This window comes from Lolium rigidum, chromosome 1 (genome assembly GCF_022539505.1).
Source record: "Lolium rigidum isolate FL_2022 chromosome 1, APGP_CSIRO_Lrig_0.1, whole genome shotgun sequence".
NCBI lineage: Eukaryota > Viridiplantae > Streptophyta > Magnoliopsida > Poales > Poaceae > Lolium > Lolium rigidum.
This window is the reverse complement of record NC_061508.1, coordinates 249,122,229-249,138,794: the sequence shown is the minus strand read 5'-3', so window position 1 is coordinate 249,138,794 and position 16,566 is coordinate 249,122,229. Positions and strand designations below refer to the sequence as shown.

General features: G+C 46.5%; 2 protein-coding genes across 2 annotated transcripts; one reads left to right on the top strand and one right to left on the bottom strand.

The window, feature by feature from the left end:
- Positions 1-1,345: 1,345 nt before the first annotated feature.
- LOC124657316 (histidine--tRNA ligase, cytoplasmic-like) lies at positions 1,346-6,100 on the top strand. The gene is made up of 6 exons (XM_047195890.1): positions 1,346-2,242; positions 3,908-4,087; positions 4,360-4,755; positions 4,872-5,153; positions 5,443-5,586; positions 5,667-6,100. The coding sequence occupies exons 1-6, from the start codon at positions 1,346-1,348 to the stop codon at positions 5,967-5,969; spliced, it is 2,202 nt and encodes a 733-aa protein (XP_047051846.1). The 3' UTR covers positions 5,970-6,100.
- Positions 6,101-10,181: 4,081 nt separating this feature from the next.
- LOC124683483 (60S ribosomal protein L27-3-like) lies at positions 10,182-10,859 on the bottom strand. Its single transcript, XM_047217986.1, has one exon. The coding sequence runs from the start codon at positions 10,828-10,830 to the stop codon at positions 10,417-10,419; it is 414 nt and encodes a 137-aa protein (XP_047073942.1). The 5' UTR covers positions 10,831-10,859; the 3' UTR covers positions 10,182-10,416.
- Positions 10,860-16,566: the final 5,707 nt, after the last annotated feature.

Sequence of the window (16,566 nt, the reverse complement as noted above, 5' to 3'; positions counted from 1 at the left end):
CTCCAAAATCCTACTACATTGCTACAGCCTACACTTCTACTCCAAAAGGATACACCATTGCTCTGTGCTAATTCATCTTCAACTTGCTGAAACCATATGCAAAAGTGGCCTTCTCCTACTACTAAAGGTCCATCCTCATCTACCCGGAAGCAATCTCGCCCTTCTTTCATCGCCGCCTGCACGTACTGCCTCCTAACAATCTCCATCGCGCCTAGGATTTGTTGGCACGAGGGATGGCGGAAGAAATCACTGTCTGGATTGCTGGCGACGGATGCGGAGATGGTGGAGGAGAAGGGAGTCGATATTCGGGAGGAAATGGTGGACGGGAGGCGGCCTGACCGGAGCGCGTGAGTGAAACAGGGATGGCGGAGGAAATCCCATCGAGGTGGAGACGGTGGAGGAGTCGACGGAGGTGGAGATGGTGGAGGAGTCGACGGAGGTAGAGATGGAGAGAGGCGGCCGCCGCCGCGCGAGCGAAATTGGGGAGGATGAGGGCGGGGTTGCCGTCGTGCGGTGCGGAGTGAGCGGAGTGAGAACCAGGGGAGGACGAGGTGCGGCGTGGGGTGCGGCTCGACCGGGTGGCTCGCGCAGGTGCGGCTCGACCAAGCGCTGACGTGGCCCAAAACCAGTCCGACGTGGCGCAAAACCAGTGTCAAAACCGCTAATCATCTTCTGGGGGTAATTTGCCTGGTATTGCAAAGTTAGGGGTGTAATTTGGCCCTGTTTAAAGTTAGGGGGTTAGCGCCTGGAACCTGAAACTTGTGGGGTTACGAGTTACGTGGACTTCTCTCTTTAATATTATCAACTCCTTTTTTCCGGAAAAAAAGAGAGAATGACGACGGGAACGATGTTTTTGAACATGGATGCATATGCTCCCTATATTTCAAAATGCATCTTACATACATTTTAATTTTTTAAAAAAATTGGAACTAAAAGTTCGCGCGTAGATCTTCACGTGCTACGAGCTCACAAAGTCGTTTCATAAAAAATCGATTTATCATGTGACGTGTGTAAAAAAGACAAAATTCAGTGCTAAAAATAATGCTTTTTACAAGATAAACTTTCTCTTTTTTATATAGATCACACAAAATATTGGTTTTTCGTGAAACTTGACAAACACACGTATATTATGGAGATGTACATGTAGAATTTTTTGTCCAAATTTTTTGACATTTTGAAATATAATTTTTTGGTAGAGGAAGCGTACGCACCCGGGAGCCGAATTGAATTTCCCGTTAACTAACTTGGCCCTTGCATTTTGTTCACGTTGAGAGTAACCGTCAAGAAAGCCCAAGTTTATAACATCCCATCGAATCCACTACTAGCCCTGCTTTATTTATCCCCAATGGCAATGGGTAATCCCGCCTCACCGACGGCCGATGGCCTAGCCGCCGGCGCAGCCGAGATTGTGTGCTGCGCGGCCCCCCTCGCCCGCGTCGCCGACGCCGTCGCCGCGCTGTCCTGCGAGGCCGTGCGATGGGACTCCGCGGCGGCGTTCGACGCGCCCGCTTCAGGCTACTCCACCAAGGACCAGGCCGACGTCGCCGCCGACCTCAAGATGCTCCTAAGAGGACCCAGCAGGCTCGCGGGCTCCCGTGAAGCCGGAGGCACCTCTACGAACTCCTTCGCCGGCGTGCCCACCGTGCACGGGAACTTCCGTCAGGCAGTGCGCGCGCTCGACCTGGACGCCGGTCAGGGGAAGGAGGACGTTCTGATGCTGCTGGCGACGCAATTCGCAACCTCGGCGCACTTTATGTGCAAGATGAGCGCCGAACGAGCGAGGTTCTGCGCCGGGAGCATCGCCGACGCCAGGCTCAGGGAGGAGCTCGTTGCCGCCGGTGGCGCCGATGTCGGCGACCTCAAGGGGACGCTTGCTGAGATGATCACCGATTCGGATGCCGTGACCGTCCTGCGGCGAGTGCACGAACAGTTGCTCAAGCTCAGAGGCTGCCTAGCGTGGGAGGCTGCTGTGGCCATGGCAGTGATCGAAACCGCCCACAGTACAATTCAGAAGCCGCGAGCTAGCGTGGATGGCAATTCTTCTGTACTGATGCTGCTCAGGGATCATGTCACGGATGGAAAGGATGTTCCCGGCGTGAACTCTGAACTGGTTAAAGATTGGAGGACCAAGCTATGGTCGCTGTTTGATCCTAGGCGCCCTGAATTTGAGTCCCTCATGGAAAAACTCAAGGGGATTTTAGAGGAAAAGAAAGAGAAGAGGAGATTGCCTAAAATTCCCAAGGTAAGCAAATATTTGGATCACTGTCCGTGTTTCTTACTCCACTTTCTTTCTGCTCCAATGAGACATTGAGTAGATTTTAGAAGCATCTTTAGTCTGTCAGTTTTGTACTTTTTTCGCGAAAACGCAAGAAGCTTTGCGATTCGATTCATTGATAGAAAAAGGAGTTTACATTACAAGCCTAAGACAAGGCCGAGACACCCACACACACACACCCAACACTCAGAACGAGACTACGACAAAGTGCCGAAATCCGTCGAGTGCTTCTCTAAGATGCTACAGAGAGAGCTCCTCCGCTAAACAGGACCCATGCCGGTGAAAGCCGCATTGCTTGTGCATCGACGAAATTACCAAGAACCTGCCATCCGCAGCCAAGACGCGTACCACCCGGATCCCGCGAGCCCACCACGGCTCAGCTGGGGGCATTGCTGCTCCGGCCTCAGCCCAGATCCGGGGACGCCGTCGGCGCAGCGGCTAGCTCCCAGCAACCTCACCGACGTGCAAGTGTGCAGTCTTCAGCAGCCCACCATCAAGCACAGAGGCCAGCCCACCACTGCACATCCAGAGGCATGCTTGCGCTGTCCGAGGAAGATCCTCGTCGCGCAAGCCACCGCGATACCGCTCAAGAGGCTAGCGCGACACATGCATCGCAAGGCGCCTCCCATGTGGCCAACACAGAGATCCACGAGGAAGGACTACGGCCTGAACTCAAAGCTCCAAAGACGACGCCTCCATGGAGGGTACGACGTCAAAGACGCCGCCGTCACCCGATTTGGCATGCCAAATCTAAGGTTTTCACCCGGAACCTGAGACCCTAGGCGAGGGAGATGCCGGAACTCCTCGATGACGCCACAGAGGAAACGGCGCCCGCAGGCGTCGCCGTCACCGGCCCCGAAAGGCAGGGCTTTCGCCCGGAGAATGGTACCTCACCACCGCAAGCACTGTCCGCTCTTCGCCCATTGCTCACGCGCTGACCCAATCAAGGGAGGACTCGCAAGCAGGTCTGCGCGCATCCACCTCAGAGAGGCATCGCCGTTCACCCAGCACCGCCTACCGCGCCGCCAGCGCCGCACGGGCGCCCTGAGCCACCACGCCAAGATGGCGCTAGGCTAAGCTCAACCCGGCCAGAGCAGCAGCACCCTGCGCTCGGAGCCGAGGAGGACGGGCGTGGAGCAGGTGGGTGACCGCACCCTGGCGCAGGTGCCCAGAACGGCCGGGGCCCGCCTTCCCCGGATCGGGCCCGAAGGGCCCAGATCTGGGCCGGCCGACCCGCGCCGCCACGGCGCCAACTCCGGCCGCCCAGCACCGTCGCCGACAACCCAGCGCCGTCGCCGTCATCTACAGCGCCGTCGCCGCCTTTCCCAGCGCCGTCGCCGTCGCTGGGCAGCCATGGAGCTCCTGCCGCCGCCGTCGGGTTTACCCGCGCCCCTACAGACATGCGGTTGGTGGAGATGCCCGCCGCCGGCGGCACCGCGCGGGCTTTGCCCGGCGGCTCCCGCCACCGGCGGCGGAGGAGGGGGCGGAGTGGGTCTGGGGCGGAGGAGGGATTAGGGTTCCGCCCTGACTCGCCCGCGGGGACGAGTCTTTATTTTTCTTAACTGGAGATTTGCGTAGCATATGTCAGTTTTGTACTTCGTTTATCTTATTATTCATCCTTGCTCGTTTTAGGGAACACGTGACTTTGCGGGGCGGCAAATGGCCATAAGGGAGCGTGCGTTTTCGATAATAACAGGTGTGTTTAAGATGCACGGTGGTGTTGCACTTGATACACCTGTATTTGAGTTGAGAGAGACCCTTATGAGCAAATATGGTGAAGACTCCAAGTTGATATATGACCTTGCTGATCAGGTACAGTTTCAATGTCTTTTTATACTTAAATAAATGTTAGTGGAAAGGTTCTGTCTCGTAGAAAATCCCAAAAATTGTTTTGTTCATCGTGGCGCCAGTTCTTTATATTAGATTAATATAGTATTGGACAAGGTTCATAGTAGAACTTCTAGTATTCAGGGCATTCGATAATTTGGTCATTCCTTTGTTAGTACCTTGCATACTCCGACGTTACATTTATTAAGCTCTCTTATTACTGATGGTTTCAAGTCTTACGAACAAATAACCTGCAGGGCGGTGAGCTCTGCTCTTTGCGGTATGATCTGACTGTTCCATTTGCCCGGTATCTTGCCATGAATAATCACATAACTACAATGAGGAGATACCAGATAGCAAAAGTATACAGGAGAGATAGACCGTCAAAGGGAAGATATCGAGAATTCTATCAATGTGACTTTGACATTGCTGGAGTGTACGAGCCCATGCAAGCAGATTTCGAGGTTATCAAAGTTTTGACCGAATTGCTGGATAAGCTAGATATTGGCATGTATGAGATAAAATTAAATCACAGAAAGCTGCTTGATGGAATGCTGGAGATTTGTGGTGTGCCCCCTGAGAAGTTCAGAACAGTTTGCTCCAGCATTGACAAGCTCGACAAACTAACATTCGAAGAGGTGAAGAAGGAAATGGTAAGGATCCGTACTCCTTTTTCTGCTTCGTTTCAAATGAGTGGTCTACTTTATGGTGCGTGATCTTGGTATGGATTTATTTGTCATGGTCCTAATTGTTCAATATGCTGGCATAGGTTGAAGAGAAGGGTGTATCAGATGAAACCGCTGAAAAGATTGGCAATTTAGTGAAGACAAGAGGACCACCGCTACAAGTTCTGATGGAACTCAGAAAGGAAGGTAGCAAGTTTATTGAGAATGATGGGTCTGTCGTTGCACTGAATGAATTGGAAATATTATTCAAAGCTCTAGAAAAAGCAAATGCGATAGACGTGATAAGTTTTGATTTAAGCCTTGCCAGAGGCCTTGATTACTATACTGGTGTGATATATGAAGCTGTGTTCAAGGGTACCACACAGGTTCGAATTTTTCATCCATATCTTTGCCTCACCTGTTACCTTGTTAGTGTTCCCAGTTAATCTCATATTTTACTTTGTGAAATCATATTACTTCATACAGACACTGATTTATGTTTTCAGTTATAGTCACCATTTTATGCTATGATTGCTTGATACACTGGATTCTGAACCTCAAATCATATTTTTACAATTGCTTCTTCTATTGCACATTGATGCATTATCCAATATCATTTTTCCAACAAAGGAAATGTCTCTTCATTTGATTCATGTGATAACTCTGTTGCAATAGGTTGGCTCCATTGCGGCTGGTGGCCGTTACGACAACCTAGTGGGTGATATTGTTGCTGGCAAGCAAGTCCCCGCTGTTGGCGTCAGCCTTGGAATGGAAAGAGTCTTTGCGATCATGGAAGAACAGGAGAAAGAAAAGAACCAGGTATATTCCTCAATGCCCCTGCCAATTTCCATCTAGTCGTTATCAAGTTGGAATAGCGGATTAAAATTCTAATATCACAGGAGACCCGGACCACCGAGACGGAGGTTTTGCTGTCGATTCTAGGGAAGGACCTTACATTGGCAGCCGAGCTCGCAAGCGAGCTGTGGAGGGCTGAGATAAAAGCGGAGATCAAGCTCAGCACCAGGGTGCAAGACCACATAAGATACGCGACACAGTCAGGAATTCCATGGATGGTGATAGTTGGTCAGTCCGAGATAAGGGACGGGAAGGTGAAGCTGAAGAATATTAGTGCTCGCCAGGAAGAGGAGGTTCCGAGGAAGGATTTTGCTCACGTGCTGAAGCAGAGGTTAACTAATCCCTAGAGATGAAAAATCTTAGGAAGATGTGAAGCTGTTTGCTACATTGATCTTGATTTTTTTCCTTCAACATTCATTTTTGTCAATGTTGATACGTGCTACAAAGCTCTTTGATTTATACTGATCTTTTTAATTTACTTGCATGCAAAAACTGAATGACTGTTTTCTGTGTGAAACTTATTCAGTGGAATAACATTAATACTGCATTTTCATTTGTCAAGCAAGACAGTACTCAAAGAAGTCTTGTTTATTGTTTAGTTAGCTACCGAGAGTGTTGTTTACTGTTCTCATTTTTCTTGTGGCCTGAGACAACAAAACAGAGAACGAATGTTTCCACGCCATTCTCAAAGAAGTCTTTTTTTGAGGCTTGCCAATTACTATTAGGCACTATAATATGCCTTCAATTCTGCAGGAAATTCCAAATTCACTCTAACAAAAAATTAACCTTTTAACGGGGCACTCTTGACATATTTATTCCACTAGTTCCTGAGGATGCAGCACTATCATGTGTTATATGCAAATCTGTTCGGTTCCGAGCTTTGACAGCAGTGACAGCTTGTTAAGTATTGACCGTTTAGCTGCTGTAAATTCGAAACGATGCAATGGATTTCGCAATTTGCAAGAGCGCCCTAAACGCTTGAGAAACAAATACACAATCCTCATTGGCCGTTTAACCCTATGGTAGATTCAGAGGGCTCTTGAGAAACAAATAGTCAAATACACAATCCTCATTGGCCGTTCAACCCTATGGTACATTCAGAAGGCTTTTTTTCTTTTGAGATCAAAGCTGCAATATATTAAATAGAGGCACGCTCAGATGCCAAAAGGTCTACAACAAATTCTGGAGGGTCAAAGTTCCCACACCTTACAAACTTTATTCTTGCAACTAAATTTCGCTAAACAATGCGCTACACCACTTCCACTGCGGCGCACATGCCTGATTGAGTGATTGACGAAGCCGTGCAGCAATGCTTTGGTCTCCTCCACCAATGATCCATGAAGAGACCGATCAGTATCGCTACTCCGAAGATCTGTCACAGGCAATCCGACTCAAACACACCCTTTGTATTTCCGTTTCCCTTGCTGGTATCAATGCTTCTTTACAAGCCAGGAGCTCAATTTGCTCTGGGTCGGGTATTGAAGAGAAAAAGCGGCTAGATCCCCCGAAGAACCTGCCATGGTGATCCCAGAGAATCACACCACTACCTCCAATGCCCTCGAGCAAAGACAGAGAACGACACACAATCACCGACGGAGCAGCAATTTGAATCTCATCGCGTGCCTCGTTTCTAGCGAGCCAGGCCTGATACATAATCATCACAGTGATACTAAGCTCCTTGTCATCTAGTTTCACTAGCCAGTCCAATAACCAACCATACAGATCACATTGTGCACGAACCGTGGCATCTGGTCCTTGAAAGGGCATTCCAGTAAATTGACTAGCAGACTCCCAAATTGCTACCGAGTGTGGACATTTCCAGAACCTGTGCAGAAGGAACTCCTCGCGATTACAAGCAATACATCTAACTCCTTTGATGTCCCTTTGCTGAAGCTCATTACCTACTGTTAATCCATTCTGGATCAGTCTACACATGTATCTTCGCTATACCATGGACCTCTGCCGCCCCAAAGGGCAAGCCAGCCCTTGTGCTCATGGAAATTCCTAGATGGTCCCTCCCTTCCATCAAGATTTGGCTGCATCTTAAATTGTATGCCGATTTGACACTAAATGGTACGTTCAGAAGGCTGAGGACATGGAGCAGACAGCCAGGTTGGTGGAAAAAGAAGACGTACGAGAGGATGGAGGAGAATAGAATGAAACGAACTGGAGTGGCTTGGCAGCCTAGTACTAGTAAGTGTCAACCCTTTGGTGCAGCTTTCCATTGGTTCAGCTTCCAGGCAGCAAATCTGGCTCTAGAATACCAACAAAACACACTAAATCTTACCCCATCGGTTGATCGATATTGCTGGTAGATTTTGCAATCCACGCCAGAGGAAATATGGAACACCAGACGAGTTTGTTTGATTATGAGCTTTGAGAACAGCTACTCATGTTTGGCTAAGTGCATTAAATAGCTGGCCAAGTTTGCAAAAAATTCGGGAAGAGGAAAGCATGAACAGGCTATAGAGTAGAGAACTACAGACAGCCCTCACTCCACAAAACAATCCAATTCATGTTCTGCATCAGTAGTTTCCAACCTGTCATAGAATTTTCACAAATCCAAGTACAACATCACTAACATAGCAGCCCACAACAATAGCCAGCTTCAAAACATTCTCAAGAGTATGACACTCTACACAGCAACTGACTTCTAATAAACATAACATGCCGCAATAGTTTTCTGTGCAAGCAGCAGAACGAACATAGGTGAACCATCAGAAACAATATCAACAACTTGCCCAAAGTATTGCACACAGATTAGAGTATTATTACAATATAATACTTGAACCGCCATATTAATACAGCAGATATGAAAGGCAAATATAACCAGTACACGATCCATGAATTAATTCAATTAGGGTTGAGTTATACAAAGGCAGCACAAAAAAAAAGTATGTACCCAATGCAAATTCTGCTCTTAGGCTCACAGCATTGCAGTGACAAGAACAGAACATTGTTAGCTTCTTAATTTAACAAGCCTAATCAATCAAAGGCTGATCATCAGCAATGTTCTTTAACTACAACTTATGTTACTGCTTCAATAAAATTAGTCACATGAAGTGCTTGTTTGGACTCTTTTGTTTTGTGTACTATATGCATACACAAATTGGCCTATGATGTGATGTATCTGTTATTTCTTTCAAATCTAACTTGGTATCAGAGCTTTAGCAAGCGCTAAAGCTCTAATACCATGTTAAACTTGACTGAAACAACACATACATCTTCATTGTAGGTCAATTAGTCTACGCACACAACACACATGCACACAAGAGACCAAAACAAGGACAACACTTGACTAATCTTATTCTTGCAGCATATATCCTATCATAATAGATGAGGAGACAATAACAAGGTATGATGAGTGAAGCAAAGATGGTCTGCCAAATAGATTAACTAAGATATGAACAGTACACAGTGAAGAAAACTGCTATACTTGTTAATTTCAAGGGCATAAAATGGTTCCAAGCCTAGTGAGACAAATGCTTTACACCACATGCATGCCACCAAATAATGCTCTAATGTGGTTAGATTCAAGTCCTATTTTACAACAAAAAATGCACCTCTTATCTTTAATTGATAACCAATCTAGCATCAAGGCCACAATGATAAAACAGATTAGGGTTAAGGTTTACGTTTGTAACTTCAACATTACTTTAGGAATTGGGAGCAGCAACTAATGCCTTATATATTAACTTAAAACACGAAATTTTAAGCTGCAGTAAGCTAGAAGCCAACAACATAATTAAGATGGCACCACAAGCTAACATGCATCCTCTCTCTGTTTTGGATAGTCAATTTAGCAAAAAAACAAAGAACTGCTGAACACTAACAAGGGAGCCCAGCAGAAAACAAGCAAATGCCAGGAGGATCTCAAGCATGAAGTTGTGCTCAAGCCCTTCAAAAATCCTAGTCCAGCAGCAGATACTGTTTGATCCGACTATTGTGCCATGTGTGGTGCACTATCAGTGGATTACCATATAATGTATCAGTTGTTCCTCTCAAGGGTAAACATGGTATAAAAGATATAGCTCAGTTCCTACTATGATACCACTGAGAGAAACAATTGATGCACCATCCTGGTAAGCCAAAAAAAAGGCTTACTTGTATGCCTTGAAGATGTGTATATAGCAAAACAACGACAGAGGGCTGTTATTGTACTGGCATCTATACATATAAGTAGTTAGTGCAACCCAACATGCTTGGTGGCTAAGTGCAGCTTAGAAGGCAGTGAAAGGAATAATCTGGAGACTAATTCAGTACGATGGGTAGTTACTTAACACCAACGGTTAATAGAATCCTACACAAATATTACACATATGAAACCACGGCCATAAATAGGAAACAACGGGGAATTTTATAATATACCACACTTTTCTTTGATTCTCTATTATTTACCACATGACCACCACCTGTCATTGTCACTGACATGTGGTGGTCACATGGCAAATAACAAAGAATCAAAGAAAAGTGTGGTATATTATAAAATATCCCGGAAACAACACAGTAAAAGAGGGAGTGGATGCATCACATGTCGACAACAGACAAGGCTAGCAATATAACAAGGAAATAAACAGCTCATGTTGTACTTGTCAACAAAATTGCAGCCAGATGTATCCTTAGCATGATTTAACACACAAAACATTACCATGTCTTGATCAAATTTCTCTGCGAGATCCAAACTAACCAATCTTCATAGGCAATACCAAAACATAGATTGCTTAGTGTAGGGGATTGATAGAAGAAAGAACAAGCAACTACTAGAAGTATTGTAAAAGGCGCTTTGCTTTGCTCCTAGAAGCGAAGCTTGGTGAAGAACCACCTGTTCTTCCCGGTCTTGAACCTCTCCTCGAGACGCGCCTTGGCGGCCTTTGCGGACTCGATCTTCTTGTCCTTGGTGGCGAGGGCGTCGGGCCCGCCGGAGGCGACGTCCTTGAGGTCGACGTCGAGGGTGTAGCGGGTGGGCATGAGGTGGGTGAAGTTGACGAGCTTGAGGAAGCACTTGACGCGCGACTTCTTGGCCGTCTTCTTGGCCGAATCCTTGCGGATCACCTTCTTGGGGTACTTGGCGAGGCCGGCGACGAGGCAGTGGCCGTAGGGGCGGTCGCGCGTGCCCTCCTCGAAGACGCGCACGATCACGGCCTTCTTGCCGGCGAACCGGCCCTGGAGGAGGATCACCGCCTTGCCGGGCTTGAGGAACTTCACCATCTTCGCCGCCGCCGGTGGGTTGGGTAGGGTTTGGGTGGTGTGGGAAATGGTGGGAGATTGAAGGGACGGCTGTTATGTAAGTGGCGGCGCTAGGGTTTAGATGGTTTGAGCTTGATCGGACGGTGACGAGCTTAGCAGATCTGGATGGGCTGCTTTTCGACTGAGTTGGGCCGGACCGAGGTTCCTTCCCTCCGTGCGTGCGGGCAAAGGGGCTTGCGACGCTAAAAGCATCTCTACAGCCCGTAAACTGGGTAAAACCGAAAAATAACTGCAATTTTAAGGGTTCGGTTCTTAAATCGGCGCCGATTAGATACCGTAAAGTAGGCGAAACTGAAAAAAAAATTAGTCCGAGACTGAAACCCCTACTCGGCCTGTATTTGTAGGGGCCGAAGGAGCGAACCGAATGCAGCCCGCACAAACCCTAGTTTGCGCGACGGAAGTTTCACCTCCTCCCAACCGCCACCCTCGCCGATCTGCGCGCCCTCACCGTCCTCTGCGTCACCGCCATCCGATATCGCCACCATGAGTCTCGAATCGACCTAGCCGGACGTTGTTGCTAACTCGCGGGCCCCACCACCCTCTCCCGCGGTCGCAGGAGCTTCCGCCGCTACACCAACCACCCCCGTGACCCCCGCCGACGTCGCTACCATGGTCTCATCAACAAGCGTGGTCAAGCGGCGGCGCGCGGTAACGCATGTGGTCCCTCAAGCCGGTGTCGCGCCGGCCATCGCTAATGTCCCGGTTGTCGCCAAAGGGGCGGTCGCATCGAAGCCAAAGGCATCCCGCGCCAGACCGAAGAATTTGGCACCGAAGAGGATGAAATTGAAGGCGATGACGATCCGTGGCGCCCTGCCTCTGTTCTCATCCCCATCAACGCCGCCGCCGCCACCGAAAGCGACCATGAACGTCTCCCAGGACGTGCTCGACGACGGGTCAACAGGGTACAAATTACAACTCTTCCTCGGTTTTCATTGCGAGTAGATATTGAGGCCGCGTACTGTTAGAAATGACAACACCTCGTACATGGAGATGTTGGATGAGGTAAACATTACCCCACTTGCTCCGTTCGACGCTGGGATGGGCGGAGATGAGTACGACGCGGATGAAGGGGAAGAAGAGGAAGAAGATGAAGGGGATGAGAGTGTGGTCGAGGTCGAGGCCGATGGAAAGAGGAAGAAGAGACGGGCGAACAACTACACGGAAATAGAAGACGCAACCTTGTGCCGAGCTTGGGTCGCCGTGGGGACGTATGCAGTCTCTAGCACCGATCAAACCGGGAAGCGTTGCTGGCAACACATCGAGGACAAATTCCATAAACTGATATCGCGCGTTCGCCATCATGTCGATCGCACGTGCCGATCCCTCCAAGGACGTTGGAACGCGATCAAACCGACATGCAGCCGGTGGGCGGCAGCAATGGATCAAGTAGTGTCGAATCCTTCTAGCGGCCGGACGAATATGTGAGTGAATTTGCTCACATTTTATGTTTGCATAATTTTAGTTTCGTTTAATGACCACATATTGACGATTTTTGTTTGGTTTTGCAAATATAGGACCGCATTGCTTATGTGAGGTACAGAGACATGGCCAGCAGCAAGGGCAAGAAGGGCAAGAGCTTCACCATGCGGCATTGCTTTGATGTGCTTCAACACCTCTCCAAATGGCAATTGAGGGACGAAGAAATAGCACCCAAGAAAGCTGCAATGGTTGCGCTCGACGATACTGATACGTCCAATTTGCATCACTATTCTATATCATAATTTACTGTTATTCATCGATATATTTCATATTTAGAGTTAATACTTATGTCATTCCATGTATTTTTGCATGTTTGATGATTATGGGGAATTAATCGCCGGAGCCAGGATTCTGCTGGAAAAAGGACCATCAAGACACCATATTTCTGAAGAACAACAATTCCCAGAAAATATACAGAAAATCCTATTTTGCCAGATGACGGAGGAAGCCAGAAGGGGAGGCAGAGATGGGCCAGAAAGGGGCCAGACCACCCCTAGGCGCCTCAGACCTTGACCGCGCCTAGGCATGGTCTGGGCGCCCTGGCCCACTTCTGGCATCGCCCCCTCGCGTATTTTAACCTCCCGAGAAACCTAAGATCGGGGGAGCGACCAGAGAAATATTCCACCGCCGCTACGGGGCGGAGAACCAGAGAGAGAGAAAAGCTCTCCGGCAAGCTGAAATCTGCCAAGAAAATTCCTTCCCGGAGGTGGGAAATCGTCGCCATTGTCACCGCCAACGAGCTGGACTTCATCGGGATCATCATCACCATCATCTCCACCACCAGTACCATCATCACCGCCGTCTCCACGCCGTCCCGTTGTAAAATCTTGGGTTTGATACTTGTCTAGTTCATAGGGGAAACTTTCCCGATGTTGATTATGTAGGGATCCGTAGCATAGAAAACAAAAAAATTCCTACTGCAAGAACGAATAACAAGCCAAGATCTAATCTAGTAGATGGTAGCAACAAGGTGAAGATCAACATACCCTCGAAGATCACTAAGCGTTAACGATATAAATCTCGTGGTGGATGTAGTCGATCACTTGCCGCTTTCAAAAGCGCGTAGAAGATCTTGACGGTGCCACAATCGGGCAGCACCTCCGCACTCGGTCACACGTACGGTGTTGATGACGACGTCCTTCTCCCTGTTCCAGCGGGCAGCGGATGTAGTAGATCATCCTCGGAATCCCGCCAGCACGACGGCGTGGTGATGGTGGTGGTGGAGATCTCCGGCAGCGCTTCGCCGTAAGCACCGCGGGAGAAGATGGAGGAGGGGAGAGGCTAGGGTTTGGGAGAGGGGGCACTTGGGCGCCGGCCTTGGGTGCCCTTTGGTGGTGCGGCTCAAGAGGTGGCCAGCCCCCTCCCTCTCCCCCTCATTATATAGGTGGAACCCCCTAGGGTTTGCCCAAAATCCGAATAAGAGTCCAACTCAAAAACTTCCATATTGGTGAAACCTAAGGGAAGTGGGATTCATCCCTTTCCTTCCCCTATGGCCGGCCATGGTGGTGGAGTCCACCATGGACTCCACCTTACCCTTTGGTCGGCTGGCTAGGGTTGGTGGAGTCCATCCGGGACTCCACCTTCCATAGTGATTTCTTCCGGAAGGTTCTAGAACATTCTAGCGCCTTCGATAAATGCACCGGATCATTTCCAAACTTGGAAAGTGACTTCCTATATATGAATCTTATTCTACGGACCATTCCAGAACTCCTCGTGATGTCCTGGATCCCATCCGAGACTCCGAACAACATTCGAACTCCATTCTATATTTCATATCTACTTAAAACGACATCAAACCTTAAGTGTGTCACCCTACGGTTCGAGAACTATGCGGACATGATCGAGACTCCTCTCCGATCAATAACTAATAGAGGGATCTGGAGATCCATAATAGCTCCCACATATTCAACGATGACTTCGTGATCGAAAGAACCATTCACATAAAATAACAATTCCCTTTGTCTCGCGATATTTTACTTATCCGAAGTTTGATCGTCGGTATCTCCATACCTAGTTCAACCTCGTTACCGATAAGTACTCTTTACTCGTACCATGATATGATATCCCTTGTGAACCGGTCACATGCTTGCAAGCTAATTGGATGTCATTCCACCGAGAGGGCCCGAGTATATCTATCCAGTCATTAGGATGGACAAATCCCACTATTGATACAAGTGCCTCAACCCTATACTTTCTGAAAACTTAATGCCACCTTTATAACAACCCATTTACGCAGTAGTGTTTGGTGTCATCAAAGCATCCATCCGGTGTAGGTGATTAACAAGATCTCATGGTCGAAGGATTAAGTTACTATGCATATTAAAGCTTGAAGCACAAAGAACTAAATGAATTGATCATATGCTACGCTTACTATGGGTGTATGTCCATCACATCATTTACCTAATGATATGAACTTGTTATTAATAACATCCAATGTTCATGATCAGGAAACCATGATCATCTATTAATCAACAAGCTAGTTTAACAAGAGGATTACTAAGACTCCTTTATGTTTACAAAACACACACGTATTAATATTTCCGGTTATTACAATTATAGCATGGGATGTAACATTTATCATGAACACTAAGATATAACAATAAACACTTTTATTATTGCCTCCTGGGCATATCTCCAACAGTCTCCCACTTGCACTAGAGTCAATAATCTAGTTTACATTTGTAAAGATATAACACCTTGGCCTTCTGGTGCTTATCATGTTTGCTTATGGGAGAGGTTTCAGTCAACGAATCTGACATACTCAGAAACGTATGTATTTTGTAATTCATTTGTGTCTCTACGCATTACTAAGTTTTTCAAATGAGTCGGCATTAAACGTATATGTTTGGTCTTCTGGTGGAACCTTAATTTCGTGGTCTGAAATATGTTACCAATATTGTCACATACAATATAGTTTCATAGTTATGACACTACCGGAACTACACCAAGTTCTCAAAGAACTCATCGACTCAAACACCCTTGGTCGTTGTCAAAACAATGATATACTCTGCCTTCGTTTGTAGAATCCGTCACAATATTTAGAACTTATCTAAATATAGCATAGACTTTTCTAGCCCATTGTGCTACCTTTTAGTGAACACATTAGCTTAATTGAGATTGAAATTCATTTTTATATGTGACCAAACTAATATCGGTGTAACACCTTACAACGATGCGTTTGTCATTACCCCATATAAAATTTATATATTTATATACTCGGCTCTGACAAAGCACTTAGGGATATTCTTATTGTTGTCCAATGATCATTTTATGAATCATTCTTATATATGCTCGTAACACCTTTAAAGCATAAGACATCTGATTGTGTACATATTATTCGTGATCTAGAATCACTCATGTGTTTTTACTCATTGAGTGTCAAATACACTCAAGTCTTGTTTAAACCACCAGATGGAAAAGAACACCTTCTTTAACGTTTTCATATTGAACTACTTCAATATTCATTCTATGTACTTTGACTTAAATTTATTATGCGCTTCAATCTATCTTCATAGATCTTGACGCTAAATATATTTTTAGTCCTTATCCTTTCATTGAAGTTAATTTTCAATAAAATCTTCTAATCACATCAAGTACATGATTATATTATTTATAATCAATGATATGTCATCTACATAAAGTATTATAAATATGTCTCAACGCTCCCACTTAATTTCTTGCAAATTCAAGCATCTTCATCGTTTCTGATGAAATCAAAAACTCTTTGATTATTTCATCCGGTGAAGATTCCACCTCCGTGATACTCACTTCATCCAGTGAAGTTTGTATACCTTTTTAGTATTCTACAGACTAGCAAAACTCTCAGTTGTATCTTGTATACACCTTTAATACAAACTTCTGTTAAGGAATGTAGTTTGCCATCCTACTAACATATCTCATAAAAGAAATATGTAGCGATTACTAGAACAATCCGCATAGACTATAAGTATCACTGGAGAAGATCTAATCTTATCGCAGTCAACTCTTTGAACTTTGTCGTAAACAATCTTTTGACAAGTCGAGCTTCTTCAAGGATACTATATCCAATTCTATTAATTTTATAGATCCATTTACTTTCAAAAAGTATTTATTCCTTCAAAAGGTTTACCAAGCTTCTTTGTATGTAGTTGGTTTATCATTGTTCAAAATCAATCCGTTGTCCACAAATCATTTATTTGAACACAAAGTAAACCATACCTACAAGGTTCAACAGATATT

What these genes read in the sequence shown, in the direction of transcription:
- LOC124657316 (XM_047195890.1), top strand. Translation starts at nt 1,346, where the DNA reads ATGGCAATGGGTAATCCCGCCTCACCGACGGCCGATGGCCTAGCCGCC. An exon ending in GATTGCCTAAAATTCCCAAG is followed by an intron (nt 2,243 to 3,907) that starts GTAAGCAAATAT and finishes TGCTCGTTTTAG; the next exon opens with GGAACACGTGACTTTGCGGG. An exon ending in TGTTCAAGGGTACCACACAG is followed by an intron (nt 5,154 to 5,442) that starts GTTCGAATTTTT and finishes CTGTTGCAATAG; the next exon opens with GTTGGCTCCATTGCGGCTGG.
- LOC124683483 (XM_047217986.1), bottom strand. Translation starts at nt 10,830, where the DNA reads ATGGTGAAGTTCCTCAAGCCCGGCAAGGCGGTGATCCTCCTCCAGGGC.